We start from the raw sequence: 27725 nt of genomic DNA, 5'->3' as shown, positions 1-27725 counted from the left end.
TTTGACATTTGGCAGGATAAAATTCTGAAAACCTATAAATCAAACAATTCATTAAAAATATCAAATGAATAAAATAATTTGTTGAATTATAAGCAGGACATTTGACCATCTTACAAAATTTTGTTCTTTAGCATTAGTTTAACGTAAACAAAAAAAATGGGCTTTTTCAGATTTCAAAACACAAAAATGCAAGTGAAATGTGTGTTTTATAAAGGACAAAAGGAAAACACAAAATAGAACACATAGGTGCATGTTTAATAGTATTGAGTGCAGGGACGTCCTCTATTTGAGGAAATACGAGATGTGAGGTGAGCTGCTTCTGTTTGGACTTTGCACTTTTAATTATAACTTTCTGATAGATTTAGTCACCCACATTTTTTTATATACATGTGTTCATATTTGAATAAAAATGTAAATTTGTCTATGTATAATTTGTCTTTTCCCATATGCCGTTGTGTCTTCCTCATGGACACCCTGTGACGTCTGTTAGCGACGTAATCTGGCGGCCTGATTAGCGGTGTGGCAAGGCAGAAGGCAGCACAGATGGGGACAGGCACTCAGTCGGGTCGGGGTGCATCCATTGAAGAGTTTGCCGCGGAGACTTTTAGACTGGGAAACTGTTCTGTGATTTTTTTTTATTATTTTTTTTTAATCTCATCCAAGGGTGTCCAAATTCTGTTTTTCAGCAGACGAGGTTAGTATGGCAGGAAAAAAGACTATATTCGTTTCCCTCTCTCACTTTCTTGTTTTCCACCAATTGCACATCATTCGGTAAGATGCGCCTTCAAATCCAAATGGTTTGCTCCAACTTTTGTTGCTCTTGCTTTGATTCTTGAATGTAGTCTGCCGCGTCTCAAATCCGATCTAGTAGAATACAAGGCTGTTTGTCAACCTATGGATCAATTTTAGCCTGTGAAGTTAGAGTTGAACAATGTCAAAGTGGCAATTTCATTCCTGGTCTTGAAAAAAAAAAAAAAAAACATCTTATCTGTTAAAAAAAAAAAAAACCAGATGTATCTAAGTGTGTACACACTGCTGATTCCAGCGCTCTTGTGCGCCCCCTTATGGGCAGACGCGTCCAACCTGTCGCTGTCCATCCCGGAGGGTCTGCCCGCTCACACTGTGGTCGGCGACCTGGCCACCAGTCTGAGAGGTCCGACTGTCGGCTTCTTTATCTCAGAGAGCCGCGACTCGCACGTGTTCCGCGATCTGAAGATCGACCCGGACACGGGCATCATCTCCACATTGACAGTTCTCGACCGAGAGACTCGCGGGACGTACGAATTTGTGGTGGCTACCCTAGCGGGGGAGGTGGTCAGAGTTCGGATCAACGTGGAGGACGTCAACGACCATTCGCCGCTCTTTCCCTCCGAGCAAGTGGACCTGAATGTGTCTGAGATAAGCCCACCCGGTAGTCGCTTCCACCTCGAAGGAGCTCGGGACCAGGATGAAGGCGAGTTTGGCACCCAGGGGTACCGGATCCGAGAGGCTCATATGGGGCAGCTCTTCCGGCTGGAGCACCCCAGAGGTTCTGGAAACCAGCCTGGCCTGGATTTGGTTCTGGACAGAAGATTGGACAGAGAATCTTATGACTTTTACACTCTAACCGTGGAGGCCTTTGACGGCGGCATCCCCGCCCAGATCGGAAGGCTCCGGGTCAACATCTGGGTCATAGATGAGAACGACAACCCGCCTGTGTTCAACCAGAGCAAATACGACGCGTCCGTGCCGGAAAATGCTCCGGTGGGGTCGTCTGTGTGCCAGGTTTACGCCACGGACCGGGACCAGGGCGACAACGCCAGGGTCAGTTACGGGATCAACCGGCGACAGAGCGACAGCGATGAGTTGTTCGCCGTCGACGAGACCACCGGGGTGGTTTTTCTCAACAAGCCTTTGGATTTTGAAGCACAGGTGGAGTTACTTTCTTTTTACCGACTAATTTTGCTTTACTGCGTTCAAACCGTTTGTTATTGTGGCAGGTTTTCCACGAGCTGATCGTCACGGCCAAAGACAACGGAGCTCAGCCAGAGTCCAGCAGTACCTTGGTTCTTGTGAAGGTACACAACGTCAACGACAACAGCCCCATCATCAGCGTGTTGTTCCTCAGCGAGAATGGAGATACGCTGGTTTCTGAGGCCGCCGAGATCGGCGACTACGTGGCCCGGATTTCCGCGTCGGACCCGGACGGCCCAGGGGAGATGGTGTCGGTCCAGCTCGAGGGCGGCGATGGGAAGTTCGCTCTCAAGCAGACGGACGAATTTCTGTATGCGTTGTGCGTCTGCTCCCATCTCGACAGGGAAGAGAAGGATCTTTACCAGTTGAAGATCCAAGCCTTGGATTTCGGTAGTCCCCGTTTGAGCAGCGAGACGGTTCTTCTCGTGAAGGTGGCCGATGCCAACGATTGCGCCCCGGTTTTTGAGAAGGACGTGTTTGCGGTCCAGATCTCAGAGGATGCCCCTAATGGGACTACCGTCATCCAGATGGAGGCCCACGACTCGGATCAGGGAGTCAACGCCGACATCACCTATTCTATCCTCAAGTCCGACTGGGACTGCCCGGTCAGTGTGGATGCGGAGTCCGGATTGGTCCTCACAACCGGAGAACTGGACCGGGAGAGGCAGGCGGAGGTGTGTTTGTTCCTGGTGGTGGCGGAAGATTGCGGGGAACCGGCCAGGTCGACCACCGCCACGGTCAGGCTGGTCCTGGAAGACGTCAACGACAACGAGCCGGTGTTCCAGCAGAGTCTCTACAATGCCAGCTTGATGGAACACAGCACCCCCGGGACCTGTTTTTTGCAAGTACATACTGGACCGCTCCCGAGACACTTTCTGGCTCACAGACACCAAACCTTTCCTGTATTATTTTCCTAGGTTGTGGCCACTGATGCGGACAGTCCAGAGTTCAGCGTTCTGGTCTATTCCATACCTGAAGTCTTTGATGGGTTGGATCAGAACCAGAACCTGTTCCACATTAATTCTCAGACCGGAGAGCTGTGCGTCTCCCGGGACATTGATAGAGATGCCGGACAGACTGCCTACGACATCCTGGTCCGAGCAGACGATCCGGTTTGTATACTAAAGACTCCTACTTTCGATGTTTTTTTTCAATGTTTTTTCAATTTCCGTTTCTTGGCTTGGTAGGGAGGCCTCTACGCGTACACGTACGTGCACGTGGAGATCCAAGACCTCAACGACAATGCGCCGGTGTTCAAGCCAGAGCGATACGTCACCAGCATCAGCAGTCACGCGCCATCCGGCACCGAGATCTTGCGAGTTGTGGCTGCTGACCCCGACGCCGGTCGCTACGGCTACATCACCTACCACATCCTACCCGGCGACCTGTCTGCTCTGTTTGCCCTCGATGAACAAACAGGTAATCAAAACTCCAGGATCAACCTGACAACGGGAAGCGTCCTTTAATGTTTTACTTAGCAGATTAGCAGCTCCAGATCAATCATGTGTGTACCCGACAGGGATTCTGTATCTCGCGTCCTCATTGAAACGCCCGGGCGCCACCAGTATCAAGTTATCCATCACGGCGCAGGACGGCGGGGGCGTGTCATCCGTCCGACCGGCCGAGGTGATTATCGACGTCTTGTCGAGCGTCCCTGCTCCGGCCGTGTTCCAGACATCCCGATATGACTTCACCGTGCCGGAAGACGCTCCACCGGGCACCAGCGTAGGCGCCGTGCGGGCCGCAAACCCAACGGGTAGGTTTTGCCGTCAAATGAATTGATCAAATATTTATCAAAGACAATGTGGTTGTTTTTTTTTTTACATACCCACAAGGCCATTTTCCGAAACATCTTCATGGATTGTTTCAAACGTGGCAGTTTAGTTTCCAGACGTGAAGAGGCAAACAGGAAGGCTCCGGCTGCCCTTTAAGGTTTAATCCTATTTAAGTAGATCAACAGATGACAATGCAGAGTGCCAGCAAACTTGTGTGTGTGAGATAAAAGGAGCAACCTGAAGTAGGGCTGAAGCTTCATGACAGCAGGCAGCAGTCACGCCAGGCCACTTCATTAATTAATGGCTTAAGGCCTTAAAGATTAAATCAGAAACAACAAGGTTAGGCGTCATTAAGATAGTCTGTAATCTTATAAGTGCGTGATGCGACAAACACTTACTTCAAGGGTTTAATTCCATTGTAATTATACTCAATGGATTTTTTTCTTTGTTGAAAATGTTCTATACTGAAGGACCAATCAGCTAATTGATCGAAAATTTATTCTGACAAATTTCAGGTTTAGCGTCCTTCTGTGATGTCATCTTGTGTTTCACAGACTCAATGGAATCCGTCTCCTACCGCATCTCCTCCGGCGACCCGCGGGGTCTTTTCGCCGTGGACGCCGAGTCGGGCCTGATCGGCACAGTGAAACCTCTGGATCATGAGATTCTACCGTACGCCCTGCTCTTCCTCCAGGCCTTCGCCCAATCCTCCCCGGTCTACGGCGGGGCGTGGGTCAACGTCACCGTGGCTGACGTTAATGACGCGGCGCCCGTATTCCCCAAACTCCGGGACTCCGTCTTTGTATGGGAAAACACGGCGCCGGGCACCGCGGTGTACATCGCCCACGCCCACGATGATGACAGCGGCGTCAATGGCCGGGTGACCTATTACTTGAGAGGTCGCTATGGCGAGGTTTTCGCAGTGGACCCGGACCTCGGAACGGTTACGCTCAATCAAAGTCTGAGAGCAGACGCTGAAGAAAGGTATAAATAACTTTACCAAAAGAACAGTTTGGCTTACAAGACATTGCTTGGTGATTTTTTTTTTTAAATGCCCCAAGATGGTAAGGTAGGAAAGTAGTAATTGGTGTCAAAAATAATATATTATTCTATCATATACATTTTTTGAATTTTGAATATATTATAAGACAAAAAATATGATATATAATATATAATTATAATACATAATATTTTTTGTCTTGTCAGAATATGTCAAATTTTTTTAAGAATATTTTTTTTTCTCTCTTTTTTCCCCCAGGCCGATTCAATTGGAGATCACGGCTGAAGACGGTGGGGAACCCCCTCGCAGCGCCACGCTGACGCTCACCGTCAATGTGGACCGGGCCTCCCGAGTTGATGGCCTGGCATTTGAGACGCTGGTCTACCAGGTGGAGATCAGCGAGAGTTCTCGGAAGGACTCCCCGGTGATCCAGGTGAGGGCCCAACGCATCTATGGGGCCCCCTCCAAAACCGCAGAACTGGTTTACTCCCTGGAGGAGGAAGCAGGTTCCCCTTCGTTTCCCTTTCGGATCCATCCTGGAAGCGGGTGGTTGTACCTCTCTGATGATCTGGACTACGAGCGGGAATCGGCCTATCGCTTCAGAGCAGTTGCTACATTAGGCCAGGCCAACGCTACGGCGGCGGTGATGGTTCTGGTGCTGGACGTCAATGACAATTCGCCAGTTTTCAGCAGGGCTACATACTATTTGGTCCTGCCAGAGGGGCCGTCGCCTCGTGCTCTAGTAGGGCGGGTCACCGCCACCGACCGGGACTCTGGGAAAAACGCTCAGCTCTCCTTCATCCTGCTCACGGATGGGAAGTTCTTCCGCATCAATGCTGAAACGGGTAAAGCTATTCCTTATTTATGACCGACAAGCAACTGTCAATTTGCATTTTTTTATGACCCGTCCTCAACTTCCTGTCATGCAACCTCAGGTGAGCTTGTCAACTGGGTGGAGTTAGATAGGGAGCAGAGCAGCCAGCACACCCTGGAGGTGATGGTTGCCGACCATGGCAGCCCACGTCGCAATGCCACCGCCACAGTCCGCATCCTGGTCACTGACGTCAACGACAACACGCCGCAGTTCAGGCATCTGCCGGCTAGCAAGGAGCGCAACGTCCAGGTGAGCATTATGCGAATGGACGGACAGACAGGTAACGAAGCTGAGCCCTAATATGATGTCATTTTCAGTCACCGTTACGTGACGGTGCAAGACAAAATGGCCGCCCCCTGAGATGGATGGTGGTCCACAAGTGCAATAATATTTTGACTTGACTTGTGTATATTTACTTGTCAGATATCGCCTAGAATGCCAACAGGATCGTTCGTGACAAACGTTTTTGCCAGAGACTTGGATGCGGGCGAAAATGGAACGGTCACTTTGTCGTTGGTAACTGGTAGGTCCTTTCTGTTCAATCTAATTAAGTTGTTTCTATTAAAAGTAGGCGTAGGACATTTCTCAAATCTTCTTCTATGTCAGTCGGTGCGGAAGGTCAACGTTTGAGACATTTCGAGATTGACGGTAAGAGCGGAGACATCAGGACGACGTCGTTGTTCAAGCACAGCGGGGAAGCCACTTACGTCCTCCAAGTGACAGCCAGAGATGGCGGATCTCCACCACTAGAGGGCACTGCACTCATTCACATGCAGGTACTACACTTGTGGCTTGCTCCAATGACCTGTATGTCAAATTATCCACCAGGTGGCAGTGTTTGACACGTTTATTCCTTCTAGCGGTACATTAGCGTTCAGTTCCCATTTGTTGGCATTGTGAATGAGTGAATGGTCGTCTGGCTGGCGACCAATCTAGGGTGTATTCTCCTGCTGTTTACTTAAATATACAAAGTATTTAATCTAAAAAAAAGCAAAGAAAGAAAATCTAATATCCTCTCCAGGTGTATGGATCAGAGAACCAGTCCGGACATGCCTTCCCAACAGTCGTGAGACATCTGAGGGTCAGAGAGGACGACCCGCCGGGAACCGTGATTGGTTCCGTTAGCATCATGACTCCCGGAAATAAATTGAGCTACTCCATCACCGATGGTGACGGGGACTTCCGGTTTGGCGTCAATTCTCAGTTAGGAGACCTCTATGTCTACCAGACTCTGGACTACGAGGCGGCTGCCCAGTACGAGCTCACTGCGCTCGGTGAGGACGATGTCGGCGGGAACGTAAAGGTGCGGGTATTTGTGACGGTAGAGGACGTCAACGACCATCCACCGTGGTTCCCAGACGAATTAATAGTGTTTGCCTTGAGGGAGGACGCCCCCATCGGATCCCTGGCGTTTGCCTTTTGCGCCAGAGACGAGGACGGGACATACCCAAACAGCGCGCTGTGGTACTCCCTCGCCTCGCCACCGGGATTCCCCTTCAACTTGGACTCTCGGACCGGTAGATTGACGGTGGCAGCGCCCCTGGACCGGGAGGCCAGCCCGGCCTACGCCTTCACCGTAAACGCCAGCGACCAAGCCGAGAGGCGGGTGGAGCGTAGGCACGCGTCGGTGACGGCGAGGGTCTTTCTGCTGGACGTCAACGATAATCACCCTACGTTTAAGTCGGCTGATGTGGTCCAGGTTGCAGAAGACACGGTGGAAGGGAGTTTGATCCACCATTTTGTGGCGACGGATGCGGACGAGAGGGAGAACGGGACCGTGTCTTACGTCATACTGGCGGGAAACCAAAGAGGGATGTTCACCCTGGAGGAGAAAACAGGTACTGCTTCATGAATAAAACGTGAACTCAACGTCAATCTGACTCGAGTTCTTTTATCACGCAGGCCTCTTGCGGCTCTTGGCGCCGTTGGACTTTGAGACGGCACGTTTCCACCGGCTGAGCGTGGCCGCGGTGGACGGCGGCCTGCCTCCGCTCTCATCCAGCCAGACGCTGACGGTCGAGGTGGTTGACGTCAACGACCGTCCGCCCGTCTTCAGTCGCGACGTCTACGTCGCCAGCGTGGCGGAGAACAGGGAACCTGGAGAGTTGGTGGTCCAGCTGTCCGCCACCGATGAGGATTCAGGTACTGCGATCCAATCGTTTCTTTCTAGCACTTTGTGAAAATCGTCAGCTCGCACAATAGAAATAAACATTGGGACTGGAAATCATCTCACACATCTAACCCGTAATCACAGGTGTTTATTTGAACGCGGCCGACCTTCCCAGTCCCATTTATTTGCTTTGCTGCTGCCGACAGTGCGGCTCTGTTCAAATGCTGTCGCTGCTTCGACAGCAGCTTCGTATTTTTTTCTTATTTTTTGAGAGGGAGGGGGTCACCAGGGGGTTCTCACAAACATTCTAAGGGGTGAGTCGAGTCCAAAAACAGCAAGCGGGGGGTTTAGGGTGGGGGTGGGTGGTTGGGGTTTCTCAAAGGTCTCCTCTGGCGATGATGTCAATAATCCGAGCCATATGTGCCAATAAAGTCTATGGTTGTTGTCAATGACACAAATCAGCGCCAACTTTATTTTTTATATAGAACCATTGAACTAAAAAAAACAAATACAGTAACTACACATTCTTGGAAAAGACTATTTCATAGAAACAATATTGTAAGAACCTGTCCATTAGCGAGCAGTGACATTTTGGTTTCTCTGATGGCTGATTGAGTGCATTCCCCAGAGGAGAACGCGGTGGTGTGGTACAGTCTATTACCTGGTCCCGGCTACGAGCTCTTCAGTATCAACCCGTACTCCGGCCTGATCACCACATCAGCCTTCCTGGACCGGGAGCAGCAGCCACACTTCACCCTGAGAGGTAGGACCACCCACCCCCCGCTGTCCCCATCCCACCAAGAAAAAGTTAAGACAAAGATGAAATCTTAACAAGTGGATAAAAGAAAATGTGTCAAGCAGGTTCAATTTGCGTGATACGTTTGTCGATTCTTCTTCTCAGTCCAGGCCCGTGACAGCAGCCCGCGACCTCTTTCGGGCATCGCCACGGTGTTTTGCTCAGTGCTGGACGACAACGACAATCCGCCAAGCTTCTCGCAGTCGTGCTTTCGGATCAGCATTCCGGAAAACCTTCCGCCTGGAATCGTGCACACTGCCTGGGCGTCCGACCCGGATGTTGGCGAGAACGGCACCGTTCGTTATGCCATCTTAGGTGAGCACGTCATGCTGTGCACGTCGAGAGCAATTGTCAGACAGTTAAAACAATTTTTTAAATTATTTAGATTGATTGTATTTTAATTTTCAATAAAAATAGATTTAATCTCCAGACAAATATTATTTTGTGCAATTCTTTTCTTTTTTTTTTATATATTTTTTTTCCCCAACTAAAAAAGTGGTATAAAATTTAAAGTTTTTTTTTCCACAATTCTTTTTTTATTATTTTTTTAAAATAATTTTCTTCCCAACTAATGAAGTGCTATAAGATTTAAAGTTTTATTTTCACAAAAAGTCTTATTTACACAGTATGTGTAATCTGTGTGATCATCTTCAGGTGAGGACCACGGTGTCTTTGCCATCGACGGGCACACAGGAGCCGTCAAGACCCTTCAGAATCTGGACCGCGAGGACCATCAGAACTACACGCTGACTATCCAAGCCCGTGACAGCAGCCCCGCCCCGCTCAGCACCATCACGCAGCTACAACTGCTCCTCCTGGACCAAAACGACAATGCGCCGGCCTTCACTGTGGACAGCTACCGTGCCTCCGTCAGCGAAGGCCTTCCGGCCGGGGCAGCGGTCCTGGGCGTCACCGCCCTGGACCCCGACCACGGAACCAACGGTGACGTGACATACTCACTGACGGACGATGACAGTCAGGGCGCGTTCTCCGTCGACCCCTCCACCGGTGACATCTGGACTACCAAGACCCTGGACCGGGAGACCAGGTCCCAGTTCTCCCTTAAAGTTCTGGCAACAGATGGTGGAAGCCAAGACCCGTTGAGCTCGATAGTGTCCATAACTATTCAGGTGGACGACGTCAACGACAACGCTCCCGTCTGTGACAGCAATCCCGTCAAGGCAATAGTCTCTGCCGAGACGCTTCCGAACCGAGTGCTCGCCACGGTGACGGCGACAGATCCCGACCTGGGTCCTAACGGGACCGTTCGTTTTTTCCTTCCCGATGACCAGGAGAATCTTTTCGACATCAATGCAGAAACAGGAGAAATCTCAATGAGGCGACGGGTGAGGGCGGGCTTCTTCGGAAGGAAGCTGCGGGTGGCGGTATCGGATCGTGGAAATCCCGTGCTGACGACGAGCTGCCTGGTGTTTGTCCACCTCAGAGGAGAAACCAAAGACTTGCGATTCACACAAAACGTCTACAATACCACCATTGCGGAAAACAGCAAGGCGGGTTAGTACCACTTATATTTTCAGTCATCAATTTTTGCATTTGGGTGGAAATATTTTAGTCCAGTAGATTCACAATCAAGGCCCAAAAAAAAATTCTGTACACATGAGTAGAGCCACAAAAGAGACTTAAGAAGCTAAGTCAGAAACCAAACAGAAAGTCGGCCATTTTGTTTTGACAAAATAGCCCTACCAGTGATCTTGACTTCCAGGCACGTGGATCGCAACAGTTGACGCTGAGGGACAATCTGAAGGCCAATTGGAAAAGATCTCATATTCCATATTCCCAGACGACAACCAAGGCGCATTTTCCATCGATTCCCACGCAGGTAAAGACTCAGAGAGACTGTAGCCTTCCTCCGCCAAAATGCTAATTTCACATTCTCTTCTAATCAGCCATTTTATTTTCCATGACGACATCCGTAAAAACATCTTTGCCAGAAAAATATCTGCACCATCTTTCCTTGCCAAGCACAAATTATCAGCTTCATCTCTGAGCAGTTTCCAGCCCCCACAATTTGGGATCGTGTTCCAGCCTTCCATAACATCTCCTTGATAGTCTAATAAGTTACTTATGTTGTTTGTTACTTCCCAAAAGGTGGTTGTCAATTTTAGGACTCGCTTGGCTGAGACTGTACTTTGTGACATTCACCTTGCATAAACTTCAAGACCAAACAAGTCTTGCTTGTGTGGAAATAAGCATTTTCAAAATTGTGTGTCATCGGTTTTGTTTGTGTTATTCCGTGCAAACTATTTGGTATCAGGTGAGATTCGATTACGGCAGGACAACGCGTTGTACTTTGAGACGAGCCCTCGAGTGGAGCTCCTGGTCCTGGCAGAGGACGGTAGGCGGACGGCCTACTGCAAGGTGGACGTTACCCTGCGGGACGCCATCAACGACGCCCCCGTCTTTGAACGTGATGTCTACCGGAGCGCCGTGTGGGAGGGCCAAGGGCGCAACACCTACGTCATGCAGGTCGGCATCTTCACACACGTTGCAGTTTGTACTATTAACAAAAACAAAACGGATCCTCCACCAACTTTATTTTGACCCATTGCAATAGCGTTTAGCATACAAGCTAACAAGCATACATCCAATCTTTAGGTTTTTGCCCACGACGAAGACAATGGGGAAAACGGGCAAATCGAGTTTTCCATCATCTCCGGGAACCAAAACGACGCTTTCATCCTGGACTCAGTCCGTGGGATCCTTGCCACCAACTCGATGCTGGACCGTGAGATTACGTCTTCGTACAAGTATGCTAACACAACAACTAATCAGTCCGAAAGTCAGCTGGGCTAGATGAATGGATGGATGATTTTTGTTCTCATTTCAGGCTGGTGGTGCAGGCGTCAGACAAAGGAAACCCTCCACTCAGCAGTACCGCCATCATCTGGCTCCAAGTGGTAGACGTCAATGACAACAGTCCCGCCATCCCTCCCATGGAACCTGTACTGCTCTCAGAGAGTAAGACGCTCAGGAACAGGAACAGCTTAAAAACTGAAGACCCACATACCGTCAACTGTATTCCACAGATGTACCGGCGGGATACGTGGTGACGCAGGTGACGGCGAATGACGTGGACCTCGGCCCCACCATCACCTTCAGTTTCGCTGGAGACGCCGGCGTAGAAAGCGCCTTCGCTGTGGACCGGTACACCGGCGTGGTTTCGCTGACCCGAGCTTTGGATTTTGAGGAGGAGGCCGAGTTCACGCTGACCATCTGGGCATCAGATTCTCTTCACCGGACCTCTGGAGAGTTGAAAGTCCAGGTGCTGGACGTCAATGACAACAGTCCCATTTTCAACCAGGTCTCATACCAGGTTTGTGTGAAAAAGGCAAAATGTGATTTTTACAAATTCAAATTTCAGTTTATTCATTGAAGTGGATTAAGGCCTGATTTGAGTGTTTGTGTCTGCTCAAGGCGGAGTTGTCGGAGCTGGCTCCGGCGGACACGTTTGTCTTGAACGTATCCGCCACCGACAAAGACTCAGGACTGAACGGCAAGATCACCTACAAGCTACTCTCGTCTCTTTTACAAGGCTTTTACGTCCAACCGCACACTGGTAAGAACGATAATGAGCCTTACTCAAGGAAATATCTGCCCTTTTGCCAGAACCGCCATGCCAGTTGCGATCCAAGTTACAATAATGGACTCGTGCTAGTTGCGACAACGAGACCCAATGCCAGTGACCACAACGGACATTCCAATACACGGATAACACCAACAGGGAACATTGTCTCTTGGCAAAGAATCACCACCTAACAAGCTTTTGGCGTTAATGCTTTTTTTGGGGTACTTTTCCCATATGCAACTTTATGTTCCTCCCTGAAGGTAATTCATGGCCTCAGGAACATTAAATATGAGAATAATTGCCCAGCTTCCTGTTGAGGAGTGCAAAAAGTGAAACTAATACTGCCATCTGATACACGCCTTGCCTTGCCAAAATGGCCTCCTTATGTTTGTGAAACAATACACAACCCAGTCAAAATGAATCAAGCCAACGTGTCGAAAATTCAGCAGAGCAGGCCACTGACGGCGGATAATAAATCGGTTGGCGGGGTGAAACGTTACCGCCGCACCAGTGTGTTGTAATGGTGTACACATGGTTTGGGTTAAAATGAAGGAGGTACGCGGGTAATGCTAACAAGAGAAAGGATGTGTTAACAGTTCTTGTGTTATGGCACCGTATTAGCCGCCCTAACACTTCATCGACCTTTTAGTGAAACATTTTTCACATTGGTCGCCTTTTCCACTGGAGCGTACGACCCGGTACTATTTGTCGGGTTTCAAATATGCCAAGCAGGATGAAAACCACTGCTGCTTGGGCAGATTTGTTGTTCTTTGGAACTTTTATGTCCACGTGGCTAATATTAGCTTAGCATGTTGCTCTGACTTCACATTGTACTTGCTTTGTTTATCTTTCAGGATCACTTTTCACCAGTAAGCCCATGAAGGCCACCGGCAACAGTAACCCCGTTCGTCTTCTCGTCGAAGCCCGAGACGGAGGCGATCCCGTCCTCTCTAGCGTCACATCCGTTGATGTGTTGATCCTGGACACCAACGACCACACGCCGCTCTTTCGCCAGGACGTCTACACCGTCACCGTCTCGGAAGACGCGCCCGTTGCCGCAACGCTCCTGACCGTCTTTGCCTCCGACCAAGACCGGAGCCCCGAAAACACGTATCTGGACTACGCCCTCTTTGCAGGAAACGAAGAGCGGCGTTTCTGTTTGGAAGTCAAAACGACACAGGCGGAGAATCGGATGAACAACGTCGGGCAGCTGGTACTGTGTGGCCCGCTGGACCGTGAGATCGGTAAGAACTACGCACTCACGGTGAGAGTATCCGATCGAGGGACGCCACGTCTCAACAGCTCCGCCGTTATCCTGGTGACTGTCTCGGACTGCAATGATAACGCGCCAGTTTTTCCGAGTCCAGAGTATCACGTTCGAGTCAGCGAAAACAGCCACCCGGGCACCAGCCTGGCGCAGGTCAATGCAACAGATCTCGATGAGGGAGTCAACGGTCTACTGCGCTATGACATAATCTCAGGGAACAGCGGAGGACGCCTCAAGATGGACCCTGAGTCTGGACTTTTGGTGGTCAACACCCCGCTAGACTACGAGGAAGAATCCGAATATACCCTCATCATCCGGGTGTCTGATGGCGACGACTCTACAAAAGATCGGAAGACGGCGTTCACCAAGGTTTTCATCACAGTGCTGGACGAGAATGACAACGGTCCCTTCTTCCTGTTCCCCACGTTTAATTGTTCCGTGCTGGAGAATCTTCCGGCGTTCACCCACGTCTGCGCCATCCGTGGTGTCGACAAAGACACGGGCGCCTATGGACAACTTACCTACTCCGTCCTGTACTCCTGTTTCGGAGATTCTGGTGGGATGGAGAGGAAAGAGTCCGCCTTGGCCGTGGATCCCCGCACCGGTGATGTTCACACCCGGCAGACCTTGGACTACGAGCGTGAGAGCCAGTACTGCTTGGTGGTGGAAGCCCGGGACAAAGGCGACAAGGTGGCGACAGTCCAAGTGCATGTTTCTGTCAAGGGAGTGGACGAGTTTAGTCCCCTCTTCACACAGAGCCAATACCGTTTCCTCCTGCCCCGAAACGCCAAGCCAAGGGATGCCGTTGGCTTTGTGATGGCACTGGACCAAGATGGAGGTGTGGACGGGTTGGTGGAATACTCCCTTCTGGACCCACCGTCGTTCTTCTCCATTAATAAAACCTTTGGAGCCATCTATGCGTCAGGACCTGTGTTCCGCAGACAGGGCGGCGAGGATGTACTGAAGCTGATCGTGTCCGCCAGAAGTCCCCGCCCTGGGTCCAGGACAACTTTCTGTCAGGTTTTTATCAACGTATCCAGTTTGGCCGGGGCAGCCGTTGGGGTGACGCTTGACAGCCACATCCTTAGTCTGAGCATCTCACTTGTTGTATTCCTGCTGATCCTTGTTGTCTTCGTCGGCTTGGTGCTCAGATCAAAACTCAAAGAGGCTGGCCTCAAAAACACGGCCACGAACCTGAAGCAACCGGACCGAGCCTTCTCACTGCAAGACATGAAACCTGTCATCATAACGAAAAACTGCGACGCGTCCAGCCGCCAAACACCTTCCATCCAGAGCGGCCGTGGCTCGGCGGAAGGCGAGACGGCCGAGGACCAGGAGATCAAGTGGATCAACGAGTACCCCTGCTGCGAACCAGATGAAAAAGGGATCTTGGAAAACCCAGCGTCCTGCCAATCTGTGACTGTTGGGCCAGGACAATTCTTATCGCCCGGTCTATGTTTGGTCTCGGGGATGGCCAGCATCGAAAGTCTGCACCATTTCAAAGAAGATGGACCAGGACAAGGACTCCTTGTAAGGATTAGAGAAAGGAATTTAGAAGGGAAGTCTGCAGATTCTCTGGAGTATCTGGATGGGGGCCGCAGATGGGACTACTTGCTAGACTGGGAGCCTTGCTTCCAGACTCTGGCGGAGGTCTTCACTGAAATCGGGATGCTCCCGGACCAGGAGCTCCCAGGGGGCCGCAAGGACCTGGATCACCCGCCGCCTCCGCTCATAACATCTGTAGCCCAGCCGGGGGTGCGGACAGTGCCGCCCCGCAAACCATCTCGGGCACGCAGCCTGAGGCGGCGGCCATCCTATCCCAGGTACGCCTACTCCCCCTTGGCCAGGAACACGGGTCTCACACCGACGGCCATGACGCCAACATTCTCCCCTTCGCTTTCGTCGCTCACTATCAGGACCCCCAGGACCTCTCCAATTCTATCTGACGCCGGGGTGGGGGGTATCAGACTGGATTCGGGGCCCCTTACCGCAAGTCTGCTTGAAGCAGAAATCCAAGTATGATCAAGTGTTTAGCTTCAGCTTGACTTTTTTTGAATACTTGAAATTGTTTTTGTAGATTACTCTGTCACCCACATACGTCCAGATTCAATGTCTAGTTTGAGACCCCTATTATAGAATGACCGAATAGGCAGGTATACTTTTGAATTTACTTGGTAAAAAGTTGCTTTAATTGAGTTTGATTATGTCACATGAATATCATCTTCTGATTCAATCTGTGTCAGGGATTTCTTCTTTGAACCAATCCGATTTTAGATTCACCGCTCTTCACTTTTACAACGGCTCAGTGTGATGTAAGCGTTTTCATCTCTTCTGATTGGCTCAGCGAACTAGTTTGTTATGTTTACCTTTTTGATTGGTTGATCTTAACAAGATTCAAAGATTGCTTTTTAGGGAAGGACGATGGCGGACATGCACTTTTCAAGAAAAACTGGACTTGATAAGTCGAGGTCAACCAACCTTTGGCTTGCTTGTTTTAACCTGGAAATTAAAATGTCTGGGCCACGTTCAAAAGAAAGCAAAGAAATCGCACATCGGCATCTCTGGTGAGTACAATGGATTTTATTGAAAATGTTTGATAAATATTGATTGTGGTATATTAGACGAGAACTGGAATTGTGTGTCCAAAATGCAAAATACCTCGCCACACAGCGTTTTAGCATTAGCAATAATTCACGACTGAAGGCCCAGGTTCCAAACTCACAATCTACCATTGGATTCATTTCATGAAATGAGTTGAGGTACCTCTTAAAAATGTTATCTTACGCGGCAACATGATTCAAGGACAATACAAAATGACAGAAGTTCATTCAGTGCACTCCTCCCCGTCTCAGCAAACATTGAGGCACGTAGCCACTGAAACCTCTACTAGACGTCTCGGCCGCCGAGACAATAAACACTGCGGCCTTGACCCTCCATGTAATCACTTGGAGGTGCGCCGTTATTTATTGACTCGCGTTGGTGTGTGACTGCTATTTTTCTCCCATTTGCGATTCCAGGCTGATGGAGGAGCTCTTTCACCGTATCGTGCGATCTGGCCAAACAGAAAAAAAAAAAAATTGAGGGTTTCCTTGAATGTTGATTGCAAAAGACTAAAAAGATACTAAAAGCACGAAAATACGGAGTTTGTGCAATCCCGCTGATGGACACGCAAATAAGCAAACAAAAAGCACGCCTGACCTCCTCGGTGGAGGTAATTCATCACACAAGTGCTTACCTCGTCTCTTATGCAAACCATATGGAGCGTGCCCGGAGAAGTTGGCTTGTTATCGCTCACTGTCATTATAAAAGTGCCTTTTAGAGCAGCTCATGTTTCAACTTCGGAACGGCTTTTGTGTTCCTGCACCAAAAAAAAAAAAATGGTGAAAGGCTTTCCATTTTCTTTTTACAAAATTCCACATTTTGGTCAGTATTTACTCAAATATTACATTTGAAGACTTGACATGTTAAGATTAGTTTATCTTGTCTGATTCTTTTTTTTTTTTTCTTCACAGTTTGAAGCCAGTCATGGTTACAGTAATATTTTGTTAGAAATTTTAGCTGTTGGAATATAACCTAAGAGCATGTTTTAGCTCCTCTGGGCCAAAGGCGGTGGTTGGGAGGCGGGGGAGGGGTTTAAGTTGGCGGCGGGCATGCGAGAGAAGGTCAAAGTTTGATACACGAAGCAGCCTGAAGTGTCACATTTGGATTCAATCAAATCACTCGCGTGTGTGTGTTTTGTTGTTGTTTTTTTGCCTGCTGCTCCTGCCGCCACCACATGATACAAAACAGATGGTCTCCAATTTATTTCCTCCAATCATATTATTATTAACTATTGCATGCAATATTTTTTTTTTTAATGATTGCAATGACAATTTAAATTCAAACAAACAACTATTTTTCCATAGCATTCAAAATAAAGCTATTGATTGATAGCTGCTGTCAGTCTCCTAAGCCCAACATGCGATCGAGGCCTCAAGTGTGAATGTCACCTCTTTAAAAGAGTGTCTGTGACGACCAAGTCAGGTGACCTCTGAACCCTCTCGGAAAGCAGCCGGGGTTGTTTTGGGGCTGGAAACAGGAGGGCAGTTGAGTCCCCCCCCCCCCCTTCAGTGATGGATGGGGTCTTTGGACAACACACACACACACACATCATAGAAAATGGATGCCCCCCTCCAAGCCCCCTGTTGTGTGTCCCTGACTCTAAACCACCTCCAGTCTAAAAATGTCTCAGGCCTTGGCCATGCAGCAAGAATAACAGCAAAGCCATGCTGTTCTGTTTTTGGACAGGCAAAATTAGGAGGTATTAAGCGGGACCCATTAGGACCCCATGTTGAGCTTTTTTGATGTGACGCACAAAAGCGTGAATTTGATACACTAATCACCAACTGTCCACTTTGTGTACTTTTCAATGAAAAAAAAAAAAAAAAGAAGCTTTTTCCTGACAAACGTCACACAAAAGGCTGTTGCGAGGTTGTTGATGTTTTTTTTTTTTTTTTTTAAAGAGGAAGCAAAGAGTTGGCGTCTGAGAAGAAGCAGAAGTGTGGAGTCCGCATCGGGTTACCTTTACCCCTCACTGCCCCCCCCCCCCCCGGGTGCGCTGAGGTGCACCACAATCCTCCTAATGATGGAAAATGAACGCTCCATTGAGCAGACCTAAACGCCCCGGCTGACGTTTCCTGCCTATTTGAAAAGCACCCGGGACAGACAGATGACCTGCCGACATGGCTGATTTGGCTGCAATGAAGCAAACGCGTCAAGCCACTTTTGTTATGATTTCCACAAAGAAGGCTGGGAAACGAGACTGGGACAAAAATAAGACTTGTGCTAAATTTAGCCGTCACCCAGTCTCTAGATGTTTACGTAACTGTACACATGCAAGTCAAATGGCACCAAAAACGTCAAGCTATAGGAGATAAAGTTGCAAATAATATTTTCCAGACAAGTCATAATCTGATAAGAGGAAAGTCACACATGTGGTATGTCGCCGTCTAGTGGTCAAGAAAGAAATTACATTCAGAATTACAACAACAAGAAGAAATGGCGGGCGCAAACTGTTTTCCAAAAAGTTGAATCAAGTCTTTATTTGGGCAGAAATCATGTCAGACTCTTACAAGGTCTCACTCTCTCTCTTTTTTTTTTTTTTTTTTTTTTCCTATAGGAACAGTCCTTCTCAGCGACGCCCCCGCCCCAAGGACGCGTCTGGGACTCCTCCCAGAGTGTTGACTGAAGAAAAGTCTCTGGGAGAGACCCCCACTTGCAGTCTTGCGCGCACAAGATGACGCCGGCAGTGGCTTTGTCCGCGGCGTGGGCCCTGCTGCTGACGTCGTCGGCTTGGGCGTCCGCTGGCCCGTACGAGTCGGGCGCCCCGCGTGAGGAGTCGGAGGAGCGCCCGTACAAGCGCAGCCAGTGCAAAGCCATCCCAGCCTCGCTGCAGCTGTGCCGGGACATGGAGTACAGCGACATGCGTCTGCCCAACCTGCTGGGCCACGAGAGCATGAGCGAGGCGGTGCAGCAGGCGTCCTCGTGGATCCCGCTGGTGCACAAGCGCTGCCACCCGGACACCCGCAAATTCCTCTGCTCGCTCTTCGCGCCCGTCTGCTTGCCCGACCTGGACGAGGCCGTCCGGCCGTGCCGCTCGCTGTGCGAGGGCGTGGAGCGCGGCTGCGCGCCCGTCATGGCCGCTTTCGGCTTCCCGTGGCCCCCCATGCTCGACTGCCGCGCCTTCCCGGCCGACGACGGCGAGCACTTGTGCATCCCGCCCACCGACGTCCGCAACGCCGTGCCTGACGCCGGAGAAGGTGCGAGTGACGTCTCTCGTCCTCCAAACACAACAAATTCATGAGCTTACAGAAGTGTTGTTGTGTTTTTTGTCTTTCAGTGCCCAGAGTGTGTGACGCCTGCAAGGAAACCGATGAAAATGACAACGAGATCGTGGACAGCTTGTGCAAAAACGATTTTGGTAAGCGCTCACGATTGACATTTCTTCAGTATTATTGTTGATCTGTTTGAAAAATCTTCTACATTTTTCCAAACTTGCCAAGCTCAGACGATTTTTTTTTTGTGTATCGGCAACAAGCAGAAATTAAAAAACAATTACATTTGAGAGGCTGACGTTAGACAATTCTCAGGTTAAAAAATGCCTCCAAACGATTAATCGATGATTCAAGTAGGATTAAACTGATAATCGATTACTTGCCGATTCATGTTCTCAGCTCTACATTCAACCGGAGAATACAACACTAATCGCAACACTAATCTTTATATTTGATCGTAAATATCTGGTCTGTTTGGATTGTAACAATGGCCTTTTTCTGTCTTTGAGCTCTGAAAATCAAAGTGAAGGAGATCTCGTACATGGACGGCGACACACGGATCGTGCCGGAGAACAAGAGCAAGACCATCTACAAGTTGCACGGCGTCAGCGAGCGCGACTTGCGCAAGACGGCGCTGTGGCTCAAAGACGGGCTGCGCTGCGTCTGCGACGAGATCAACGACATCAACGCCGCCTACCTGGTGGTGGGACAGAGGATGGACGACGGACGCCTGGTGGTCACCTCGCTCAAACGCTGGCAGAAGGGCCGCCGCGACTTCAAGAGGATTTCGCGGAGTATACGCAAGTTGCAGTGCTAAAAAAAAAAAATTTGAATTTCAAGGTTCCACTGCCAGTTAAGCTTGTACAACTTTCTGAAAGTTCACTTAATGAATAAAATCACACTTAGCAAATATTTCCATAAATGAAATGATTGTTGGAAAAAATGCAAATGATGTTTGTTATTTTTGTACTCCTGAATTTTTCTCAAGCCAAACATGAGAGCTAGCTGGCTATGTTCTCAGCTTTGTTAATTTTATTTTCATACTTGTGCATGACAGACAGAAACAAACATTTTCATTTCTTGACTCCATTTTTCACATTTGCTCTCCCATGTTTATTTTCTACTTTATAAATAATGATTTTGCTAATAATCACTTTGTTGTGTGCATGTGCAATATTCGTTTTTTTCACCTTTGGTTTTGTAAATATTAAAATTTGATCTTGTATTCACTTTTTTGGGACAATCAAATGGCATTAACATGTTAAGATGCAGTTTTGTCTGGTTATTTTTAATGATTTCAGCTTAAATGATTGATTAACACATTTAAGGTATGCAATATTACGCACAAATACACACTGTACACTCAGCCAACATAACCAGGGACTTTTATTATTTGTTGAATCAGTTTCATTCTTATATATGCTCATTTTCCAACAGCTATACATTCATCATATCTTCCATACATGACATGTATGAGTTCATATTTTGCCTCGCGCATTCAAATGAAATGAAGAAAAGCTTTCACGGTTCCTTTTTGGGTGTTGCACCTTACGAAGGAATGGCTTTGGGTTTGCTTTTTCGACGTTACAAAAACACGCACGATAATTTCTCGCTATTCTTTAATAAATACAGTTGGATATATTTTCATAGATACACGTTAATATTCATAAGAAGTCATTCTGTGCTCAAAGCCAAGCTGTGCTGTAATCATTGATGATTTTCTAAAAATTTAAAAAATCATCAGTCCTTATTGATTTGTGCGTTTTTGTGTCTTCAGCTCTCATTAATTATTAGGATGGTTGCCGTGGTTACCACTCATCACGATAAACAACAAAATGACAGCAAACGAAACAAAGTTCCTTCTCTTTCGTGTGTGTGTGTGTGTGGAGGTTATTCAAACATGAAGGAAGAAAAGAAAGAAAAGGACTGATGGGAGCAGGGCGTCATCCGGGCGTCCGTTTAGAAGTTGAGTGTCTCGGACATCATCTTCCACCAATCCATCAGCTCCTCCCTCTCCTCTTCCTTGCGCTCCATCAGAGACTCCAGCTCAAAGTCCACCTTCACAGAAACACAAATGGCATTGAGAATATAAACAGTAAATGCCTGATGGTCCGTCTTCGTGTGTTTGTGGGTGGGACGTCGTTGTCCTGCAGTGCCACCTAGTGGTGATTGAAGCATGCGTTTCTTCTTGACTTTTTTTTTTTTCCCCCGGATGTTAAACGTCCGGGTTGTTTTGGTTGGGGATGTGCTCGAGGTAAAAAAGACTCAACTCAAAGAAGCACTGGGTATGTATACCATATTTTTAAATGCATACATAGAAGATGATTTTGTTTTTTTAATGCATTTGCTTTTGTTCGTACCCTGGTCGCGGGGCTGTGCGGAACGGCCACCTTCTTGATGACGCTCAAGTATCCCGGAGCCGAGGCTGCCACCTTGTAGTTGCCGGGAGTCAGCAGACGCCAATAGTCGCCATCTTTGGCTGGAAGAAACACACAATTGTGTCCACTTGAAAGCGGCTGCGCTTGCTATGTATGTTGTCCATTTTTTTAAACGAGTCTGCATGTCCACCTGTGGTGATGTCATGCTCGATGCCCTCCACAGAGATGGTGGCGTTGCTAATGGCGTTGCCCTGCAGGTCTCGCACGAAGCCCTTAACGCCACGATGAACCTGAACAACACCGAACGACGTCAACATCATTCTGCTCACGTCCGTAGCTATTTTGCGTCTGTCCGCCCACCTGCTCGATGTAGCTGACCAGCGAGTTGCGGTTCTGCTCCCAGTAGCTCTTGAGCAAGTCCTCGGCTGGGAATTTATCGCAGCTCAGCTCCAGCGTGATCTCGAAGCAGTTGCTGCTCAAGTAGTTGAAGTCCTGCATTCCTGCATAACCCCACCAGCAGCAGCTTGTTAGCGTATTTAGCAGTAGCTAAATGCTAACACCTGTTATTGGCATTCGCCACGCTGTAGTTGGAATTCTGAGTCCCGATCCGGTTTCTCACCGCCGGGAACGCTGTACCAGGCTCCTCCGTTGGTGATGCCGTCCTTGAAGCTGGAGTCGTCGTCGTTCTTGCGACAGGGCGCCCGCTGTGGGTCGGACATGACGGGGTTGTAGCTGGAGTAGGCCTTGGCCAGCGACTTGAAGATGGCGTCGTCGGGACTGGCGCTGTACTCGTGGGCCGAGCCTTCCGTGACAAACAAATTGTTCGTTTCGGTTCACGCTAGAGTTGTATGAATGTGATTTTACCGCTGCGGGTTTCATCGTAGGGGTAGTTGGCCACCACATCCCCGCCGTGCAGGTTAGCAGAGAGGACGAAGGGGATGTCCATGATCCAGTGGATCACTGCCTTGGTCTCGGGAGCCAGCTACAAATTCAGACAAGGCAACACTGACTTGCAGTTGTGCACAACGTATTATTTATCCTTGTCAAAATGAATCGACGATTAATCGGTTTGGGAGCGTCCTTGATCCACCTTGGTGTTTTCATCCACAGACTTCTTCATGTTTTGCAACAGATGGTTGTTGGCTCCACCTTCTCGTTCATTGACGTAGACGATTCTGTCCAGGTCGGGGAAGTTGCGGTTGAGGTCCACCCCCTGAGCGTTGGTACGGCCCACGAACCAGTCCTTCATCTCCCCGGACTGAACACAAAAACCGGCACGGTGACTTAAAAGCGCCAGCGCTCCTTCGAAGGCATCGTCGGCCCGGCCGAGGTCACCTGAGAGGCGGCTTTCTCAAATCCGTCCGGGTTCATGGAGGGCATGAGGTGGATACGCGTATTGTGGATCAGGTCTATGATGCTCTGGTTTCCCTGCTGGTACTGGTTGCAAAGGTACTGAGCCAGGTAGACCAAAAGCTCCCGGCCCACCGCCTCGTTGCCGTGCATGTTGGCGATGTACTTGAACTCCGGCTCGCCTGTCCACACACACAAGCTGTTACTCAAACGTCTTCACAACTATTAAGTAAGAACTTCTCGGCTGAGTAACACACACACACGCAAACGTAGCACATCTGGTGCTCAGGTTATTTTTAAAACCTTCAATCTGGCTCCCATTCTGACTAATGATTTCAAGGCTGCAATTAACTCTTTATGTCCTCGTGTGGCATGAATGGTTTCTGGGTGTGCCCCTCCTCAAACAGAGTAGATATAAAAAGTCTACACAACCAGTTGGCAGCTTTGGGTGATCTAAAGATAGTGAGACCATTGAAAGTCAGACCTCAAATAAAGTTAACCAGTGTAAAAAGTTAAAAACAACAAAAACAGCTTGTACAAAACAGCAACATGGAGAAAAGATGGGGGGAAAAAACTAATTTGGCCTTCAGAAGCTGTTACAGAATCATTTTTTCCACACTTTCTTTGCCAATTTATACAGAACAGCAGCATAGAACAATGATTTGTGACATGCTACATAATGTCCAGGACGTGTCTAATATCTGGCATCAGGTGAGTCAGCTTTTCACTGACGTGTCATTTTGTCCACGGCAGCTTGTCATTACGGTTTCTGCGGCGGCGGCATCATGACGTCATCGGGGAGGGGGGGGGGGGGGGGGTGAGAGGATGGAGGGGAAGGGCGGGCGCCCGCAGTTGCCGTGGCAACCGTGAAAGGGTAGACTGGGTTGTCAGGTGACCAGCGGAAACACACAGAAGAACCCTCTGACAGATGGCAGCTTCCGAACAGATGCAGAATCGGGTGGGCGATGGTGGGAGGGGCTGAAGGCGGGGGCGGTGGTGGCTCTACTCTCTCCCGAGACGGCCCATGCACGAGCCAACCACGAGCCGGCGGTCGGCTCAGCACGCTAAGCCGATCTGTTGCCACGGTGACCGCTATTTCCGCCCCGCCTTAGCCAGGCACCTTGAGGGGAGCTATAAAAACATTGCTGCACTGTTTTGGTCATAGCCATGTTGGCGGCGAGACATCTGTTAGCAATAGAAAGCTCCACAAAATTTTATTCCTACATGCATCCAAGGAAAATCTACCAACGTCCACTAAGTCGTGTTTTAATGTGACAGATATGATCTGGAGAACGGCTGATATGCATAGCGACAAGCTTGACGCTTGAGTACTCCGATACCAAGTAATCGATACCACTAATACGTCTGATACATACAATTTGTACGATACCAATGACAGCTCATTTTAAAGAAAGACCTTTCAATTAGTTCTGATAAAAGGCAGAACAGTCAGTCTACAATAGAGAAGGCCAAAGGAAAGCACAAACAACTTACTCTGAATTTAGGGTTCATTTGTGATAAACTAACAAAAGTGCTCAACTGTCAAGTTGAGTTTTTGTTCATGACATAACTGAAACTGCAAAGTAAAAGCTCGATGATGCCTATAGTGCATTCAAAAAATAGATCTAATTAATCATGCACTGAATAATAATATACATAGTCAACAGAAGCAGGTAAAATCATTGCAAGTCACCATTATGACGTCATTAGGCGAATGATGATTCTGTTTGGCGTTATGCAATTGTTTGCGGCTCGTGACATGAAACGCTGCACCTGCTCGGCTTCACAATGGCGCAGGAGCTTTTAACTCACAATCACCACCGCGGATCGGCATCGAGCTGCAAAATGGCGTCTGAGCATTTTCTTGGGGGGCAAGGGGGGGGGGGGGGTGACGATAGAGAAATGCGCTTTTACGCACGGCTACCGATCGCATCAACACCTGCAGAACGATCCCACCGAAAGGCTGCGGCGAAAATAAATGCAGCTAAAACCACCTTTGGTTGCCAAATGTCCAGATTAACCGAACGGACTGACCCGGTTCGTGCGTGCCAGGGTTGTCGGACATCTCGAGGACGAGCATCTCGCGGCCTTCGAAGCTCTCGCCGATGGTGTAGATGCGCGCGATGGTGGGACATTGCAGCCACACGGACACCAAAGCCTTGCGCAGCTCATCGTAGCGGTGGTACTCGAAGGAGATCTCGCCATCCGCCGACAACGCGCGCGACGTCGCGCCCGCCAGCACCAGCAACAGGAGCGCCTTCATGGCCGTCGTGGGATGCTTGGCGTCCGGCTAAAAAAAACAAGGATGCTGGGCTCGCTGGATGGATGGACGAATGAATGGGTGGTTCTTCGTCTTTTCTCTTCCTTTGCCCTCGGCGGGGATGCGTACCTGAGTAAATCAGCGTCAAGCTACAAAGCAGGAGACGAGCACGTCCGGTGTATGCCTTCAAAATTAAAGACGATGACGTGCTTTGAATGGTAACTTGTGCGAGAACGCCCCGCCCACGACACACGCTGGCGGATTTTTCTCACTTCCTGTTTGGTCGCTGCTGCTGCATGCTAACCTGACGCAGCAGTCTGTGTGCGTGCGCGTGCGTGAGCGAGCGCAGCTTGCAGGGGTGTGTCGTCCGTGCGACAGCGGACATATGGAGGAAAACCGACTCTATATTTACTACATAGGGGGAAGGAGAACATACAAATATTCATATTCATATACACAAAAATATCTCGGGCCGGTAGTGATGTGCATTCCAGTTCGTTTAAGTGAACTGAATCTTTAGAATCAGTTCAGCCAAAAGAGTCGTTCAAACGAATCGTTCAACGAAGTCCGCGTTTTGGTCGAAAGGTAAGCTTTATTTTGCTATCGCGCTCGCTCTCACTCCGCTAAGGTCGTGCTAGGTGACTTCGTGTTGCTAACTTTCCTGAGAATTAATCGACAAACATAGTGTGGGCTGCTAAATTCAGCTCAAAGTAAGCCGTTTTAGTTGATGGGTAAAATGTATCGGGTGATAGCTCTCACTTATGTGAGGTCCTTCAAGCTAACCAAGCTAACCTCGTTTTGCTAACTTTCATGATGAATTAATCAACAGTGTGGAACAACTTAAAAATGGAACATTTGGAAGTCACAACTTGTTTGTTATTATGCTATCAATAATATTATATGTATTATTATTATAATGACACAGCTAATGCAAGGGGGGGGAATATACAGAACCTTTACCGATCCATCTTTGAAACTGTTATGATTGTTAGTGATTTTAATAAATATACTGATCCATCCATTTTGTTTTCACAGATGCCAGCATGCGGTCAACCAAAAGCTCCACCTGTAGACAACGTAAAAGCTGCATCAACGTCAAGTTGGAGGATCCTCAACCACCGACCGGATGGTGATTGGAAAGATTTTCCTCCATCTGGCATTCCGAGACATCTCAAAATGTTGAGTTTGAAATAACAGTAAAATCTAGTCTATTGGGAAATGTGATTTATTCAAAACACAAGTGTGTAAATTTCAAATGTTGTATCTGTTTTTGTTCCAATGTGTTAAATATTTTGTGATTGAGCAATCATTGCAAGTTTTAAATGTGCAAGTTCAAGTTTATTGACAAGTGTATTTCATAAATATGAATAAATATTGTTATCCAATATATCTACTGCAATTTCACATTAGATTGCTGATTTGAGATTTACTTTTAATATTATTTTAATAAACATTTATGTTAAAACTTGTCTGGTGTTTTATTCCTTGTTTTTATATTCGCCAATTGAAACATAAAAATCAGACATTTGGTTAATTGCTTTATATGACAATATGTATGTGTTTTATGTTGTTATATGAGTTGGTGTCCCCCAAAATAAAAAATTTCGACATAATGGATTTTTTTTTCAACCTTTTATTCAAACACATTCGGTATAATAACGATTATAATATATTTTACATAATATTTATTATAAATAACGGCATTCAGGGCCGTACTGGAAGTATGAAATCGTAGGACTAGACCTTGATACCTTTGACCATGATATTTCCCTAATAAAGTGGCCTGTTATTCGGTACACTTGACAATGGCGGTGTACCTAATGGAGTGTCCGAGTGATTCCCTCGTTAAGCGCACCTGCGTGAAAAGTTTTAGCTTCTGCGGAACGTGAAAGGAGCTAAAACTTTTCACGCAGGTGTGTTTAACGAGGGTAACCTGGAAAACATATTGGAACGCGGCCCCAAGACTAGAGCTTGACACCTGTGACCTTTGACCATGATATTTCCCTAATAAAGTGGCCTGTTATTAGGTACACTTGAAAATGGCGGTGTACCTAATGGAGTGGCCGTGTGATTCCCTCGTTAAGCGCACCTGCGTGAAAAGTTTTAGCTTCTGCGGAACGTGAAAGGAGCTAAAACTTTTCACGCAGGTGTGTTTAACGAGGGTAACCTGGAAAACATATTGGAACGCGGCCCCAAGACTAGAGCTTGACACCTGTGACCTTTGACCATGATATTTCCCTAATAAAGTGGCCTGTTATTAGGTACACTTGAAAATGGCGGTGTACCTAATGGAGTGTCTGTGTGATTCCCTCGTTAAGCGCACCTGCGTGAAAAGTTTTAGCTCCCGCGGAACGTGAAAGGAGCTAAAACTTTTCACGCAGGTGTGTTTAACGAGGGTAACCTGGAAAACATATTGGAACGCGGCCCCAAGACTCGAGCTTGACACCTGTGACCTTTGACCATGATATTTCCCTAATAAAGTGGCCTGTTATTAGGTACACTTGAAAATGGCGGTGTACCTAATGGAGTGTCCATGTGATTCCCTCGTTAAGCGCACCTGCGT

At 48.3% G+C, this 27725-nt stretch overlaps 3 protein-coding genes and 1 long non-coding RNA gene across 4 annotated transcripts; 3 read left to right on the top strand and 1 right to left on the bottom strand.

Moving 5' to 3' along the window:
* The first annotated feature begins 526 nt into the window (after positions 1-526).
* Positions 527-17198, top strand: dchs2 (dachsous cadherin-related 2). The gene is made up of 22 exons (XM_037253061.1): positions 527-1911; positions 1980-2798; positions 2871-3065; positions 3141-3372; positions 3473-3709; positions 4283-4712; positions 4987-5573; positions 5664-5851; positions 6026-6125; positions 6209-6378; positions 6624-7440; positions 7505-7744; positions 8341-8475; positions 8614-8823; positions 9163-10023; positions 10232-10348; positions 10784-10995; positions 11125-11276; positions 11357-11487; positions 11556-11842; positions 11944-12085; positions 12949-17198. Exons 1-22 carry the CDS (start codon positions 1012-1014, stop codon positions 15381-15383), a joined length of 9597 nt encoding a protein of 3198 aa, XP_037108956.1. The 5' UTR covers positions 527-1011; the 3' UTR covers positions 15384-17198.
* LOC119131043 (secreted frizzled-related protein 2-like) lies at positions 15827-20894 on the top strand. The gene is made up of 4 exons (XM_037265152.1): positions 15827-15925; positions 18520-19159; positions 19240-19320; positions 19684-20894. The coding sequence occupies exons 2-4, from the start codon at positions 18637-18639 to the stop codon at positions 19989-19991; spliced, it is 912 nt and encodes a 303-aa protein (XP_037121047.1). The 5' UTR covers positions 15827-15925; positions 18520-18636; the 3' UTR covers positions 19992-20894.
* cpe (carboxypeptidase E) lies at positions 20543-25327 on the bottom strand. The gene is made up of 9 exons (XM_037262416.1): positions 24937-25327; positions 22888-23084; positions 22643-22810; positions 22417-22534; positions 22172-22354; positions 21913-22052; positions 21743-21842; positions 21535-21653; positions 20543-21232 (listed from the first exon to the last, which is right to left on the bottom strand). Exons 1-9 carry the CDS (start codon positions 25163-25165, stop codon positions 21134-21136), a joined length of 1353 nt encoding a protein of 450 aa, XP_037118311.1. The 5' UTR covers positions 25166-25327; the 3' UTR covers positions 20543-21133.
* Positions 25328-25407: 80 nt separating this feature from the next.
* On the top strand, positions 25408-26551 carry LOC119132932. Its single transcript, XR_005100017.1, has 2 exons — positions 25408-25747; positions 26198-26551. It is a non-coding gene; the product is annotated as an uncharacterized LOC119132932 (long non-coding RNA).
* Positions 26552-27725: the final 1174 nt, after the last annotated feature.

Source organism: Syngnathus acus, chromosome 1, assembly GCF_901709675.1.
Source record: "Syngnathus acus chromosome 1, fSynAcu1.2, whole genome shotgun sequence".
In the NCBI taxonomy this organism is placed as follows: Eukaryota; Metazoa; Chordata; class Actinopteri; order Syngnathiformes; family Syngnathidae; genus Syngnathus; species Syngnathus acus.
This window is presented reverse-complemented; position numbering and strand designations above follow the sequence as displayed.

Excerpts from the sequence above, each read along its gene's own strand:
- LOC119131043 (XM_037265152.1), top strand. The coding sequence starts at position 18,637 with ATGACGCCGGCAGTGGCTTTGTCCGCGGCGTGGGCCCTGCTGCTGACG. Across the intron at positions 19,160-19,239 it reads CGTGCCTGACGCCGGAGAAG|TGCCCAGAGTGTGTGACGCC; the intron begins GTGCGAGTGACG and ends TTTGTCTTTCAG. Across the intron at positions 19,321-19,683 it reads CTTGTGCAAAAACGATTTTG|CTCTGAAAATCAAAGTGAAG; the intron begins GTAAGCGCTCAC and ends TCTGTCTTTGAG.
- cpe (XM_037262416.1), bottom strand. The coding sequence starts at position 25,165 with ATGAAGGCGCTCCTGTTGCTGGTGCTGGCGGGCGCGACGTCGCGCGCG. Across the intron at positions 23,085-24,936 it reads CCCTGGCACGCACGAACCGG|GCGAGCCGGAGTTCAAGTAC; the intron begins GTCAGTCCGTTC and ends GTGTGTGGACAG. Across the intron at positions 21,233-21,534 it reads CGCACAGCCCCGCGACCAGG|GTGGACTTTGAGCTGGAGTC; the intron begins GTACGAACAAAA and ends GTTTCTGTGAAG.
- dchs2 (XM_037253061.1), top strand. The coding sequence starts at position 1,012 with ATGTATCTAAGTGTGTACACACTGCTGATTCCAGCGCTCTTGTGCGCC. Across the intron at positions 4,713-4,986 it reads AGAGCAGACGCTGAAGAAAG|GCCGATTCAATTGGAGATCA; the intron begins GTATAAATAACT and ends TTTTTCCCCCAG. Across the intron at positions 6,379-6,623 it reads CTGCACTCATTCACATGCAG|GTGTATGGATCAGAGAACCA; the intron begins GTACTACACTTG and ends TATCCTCTCCAG.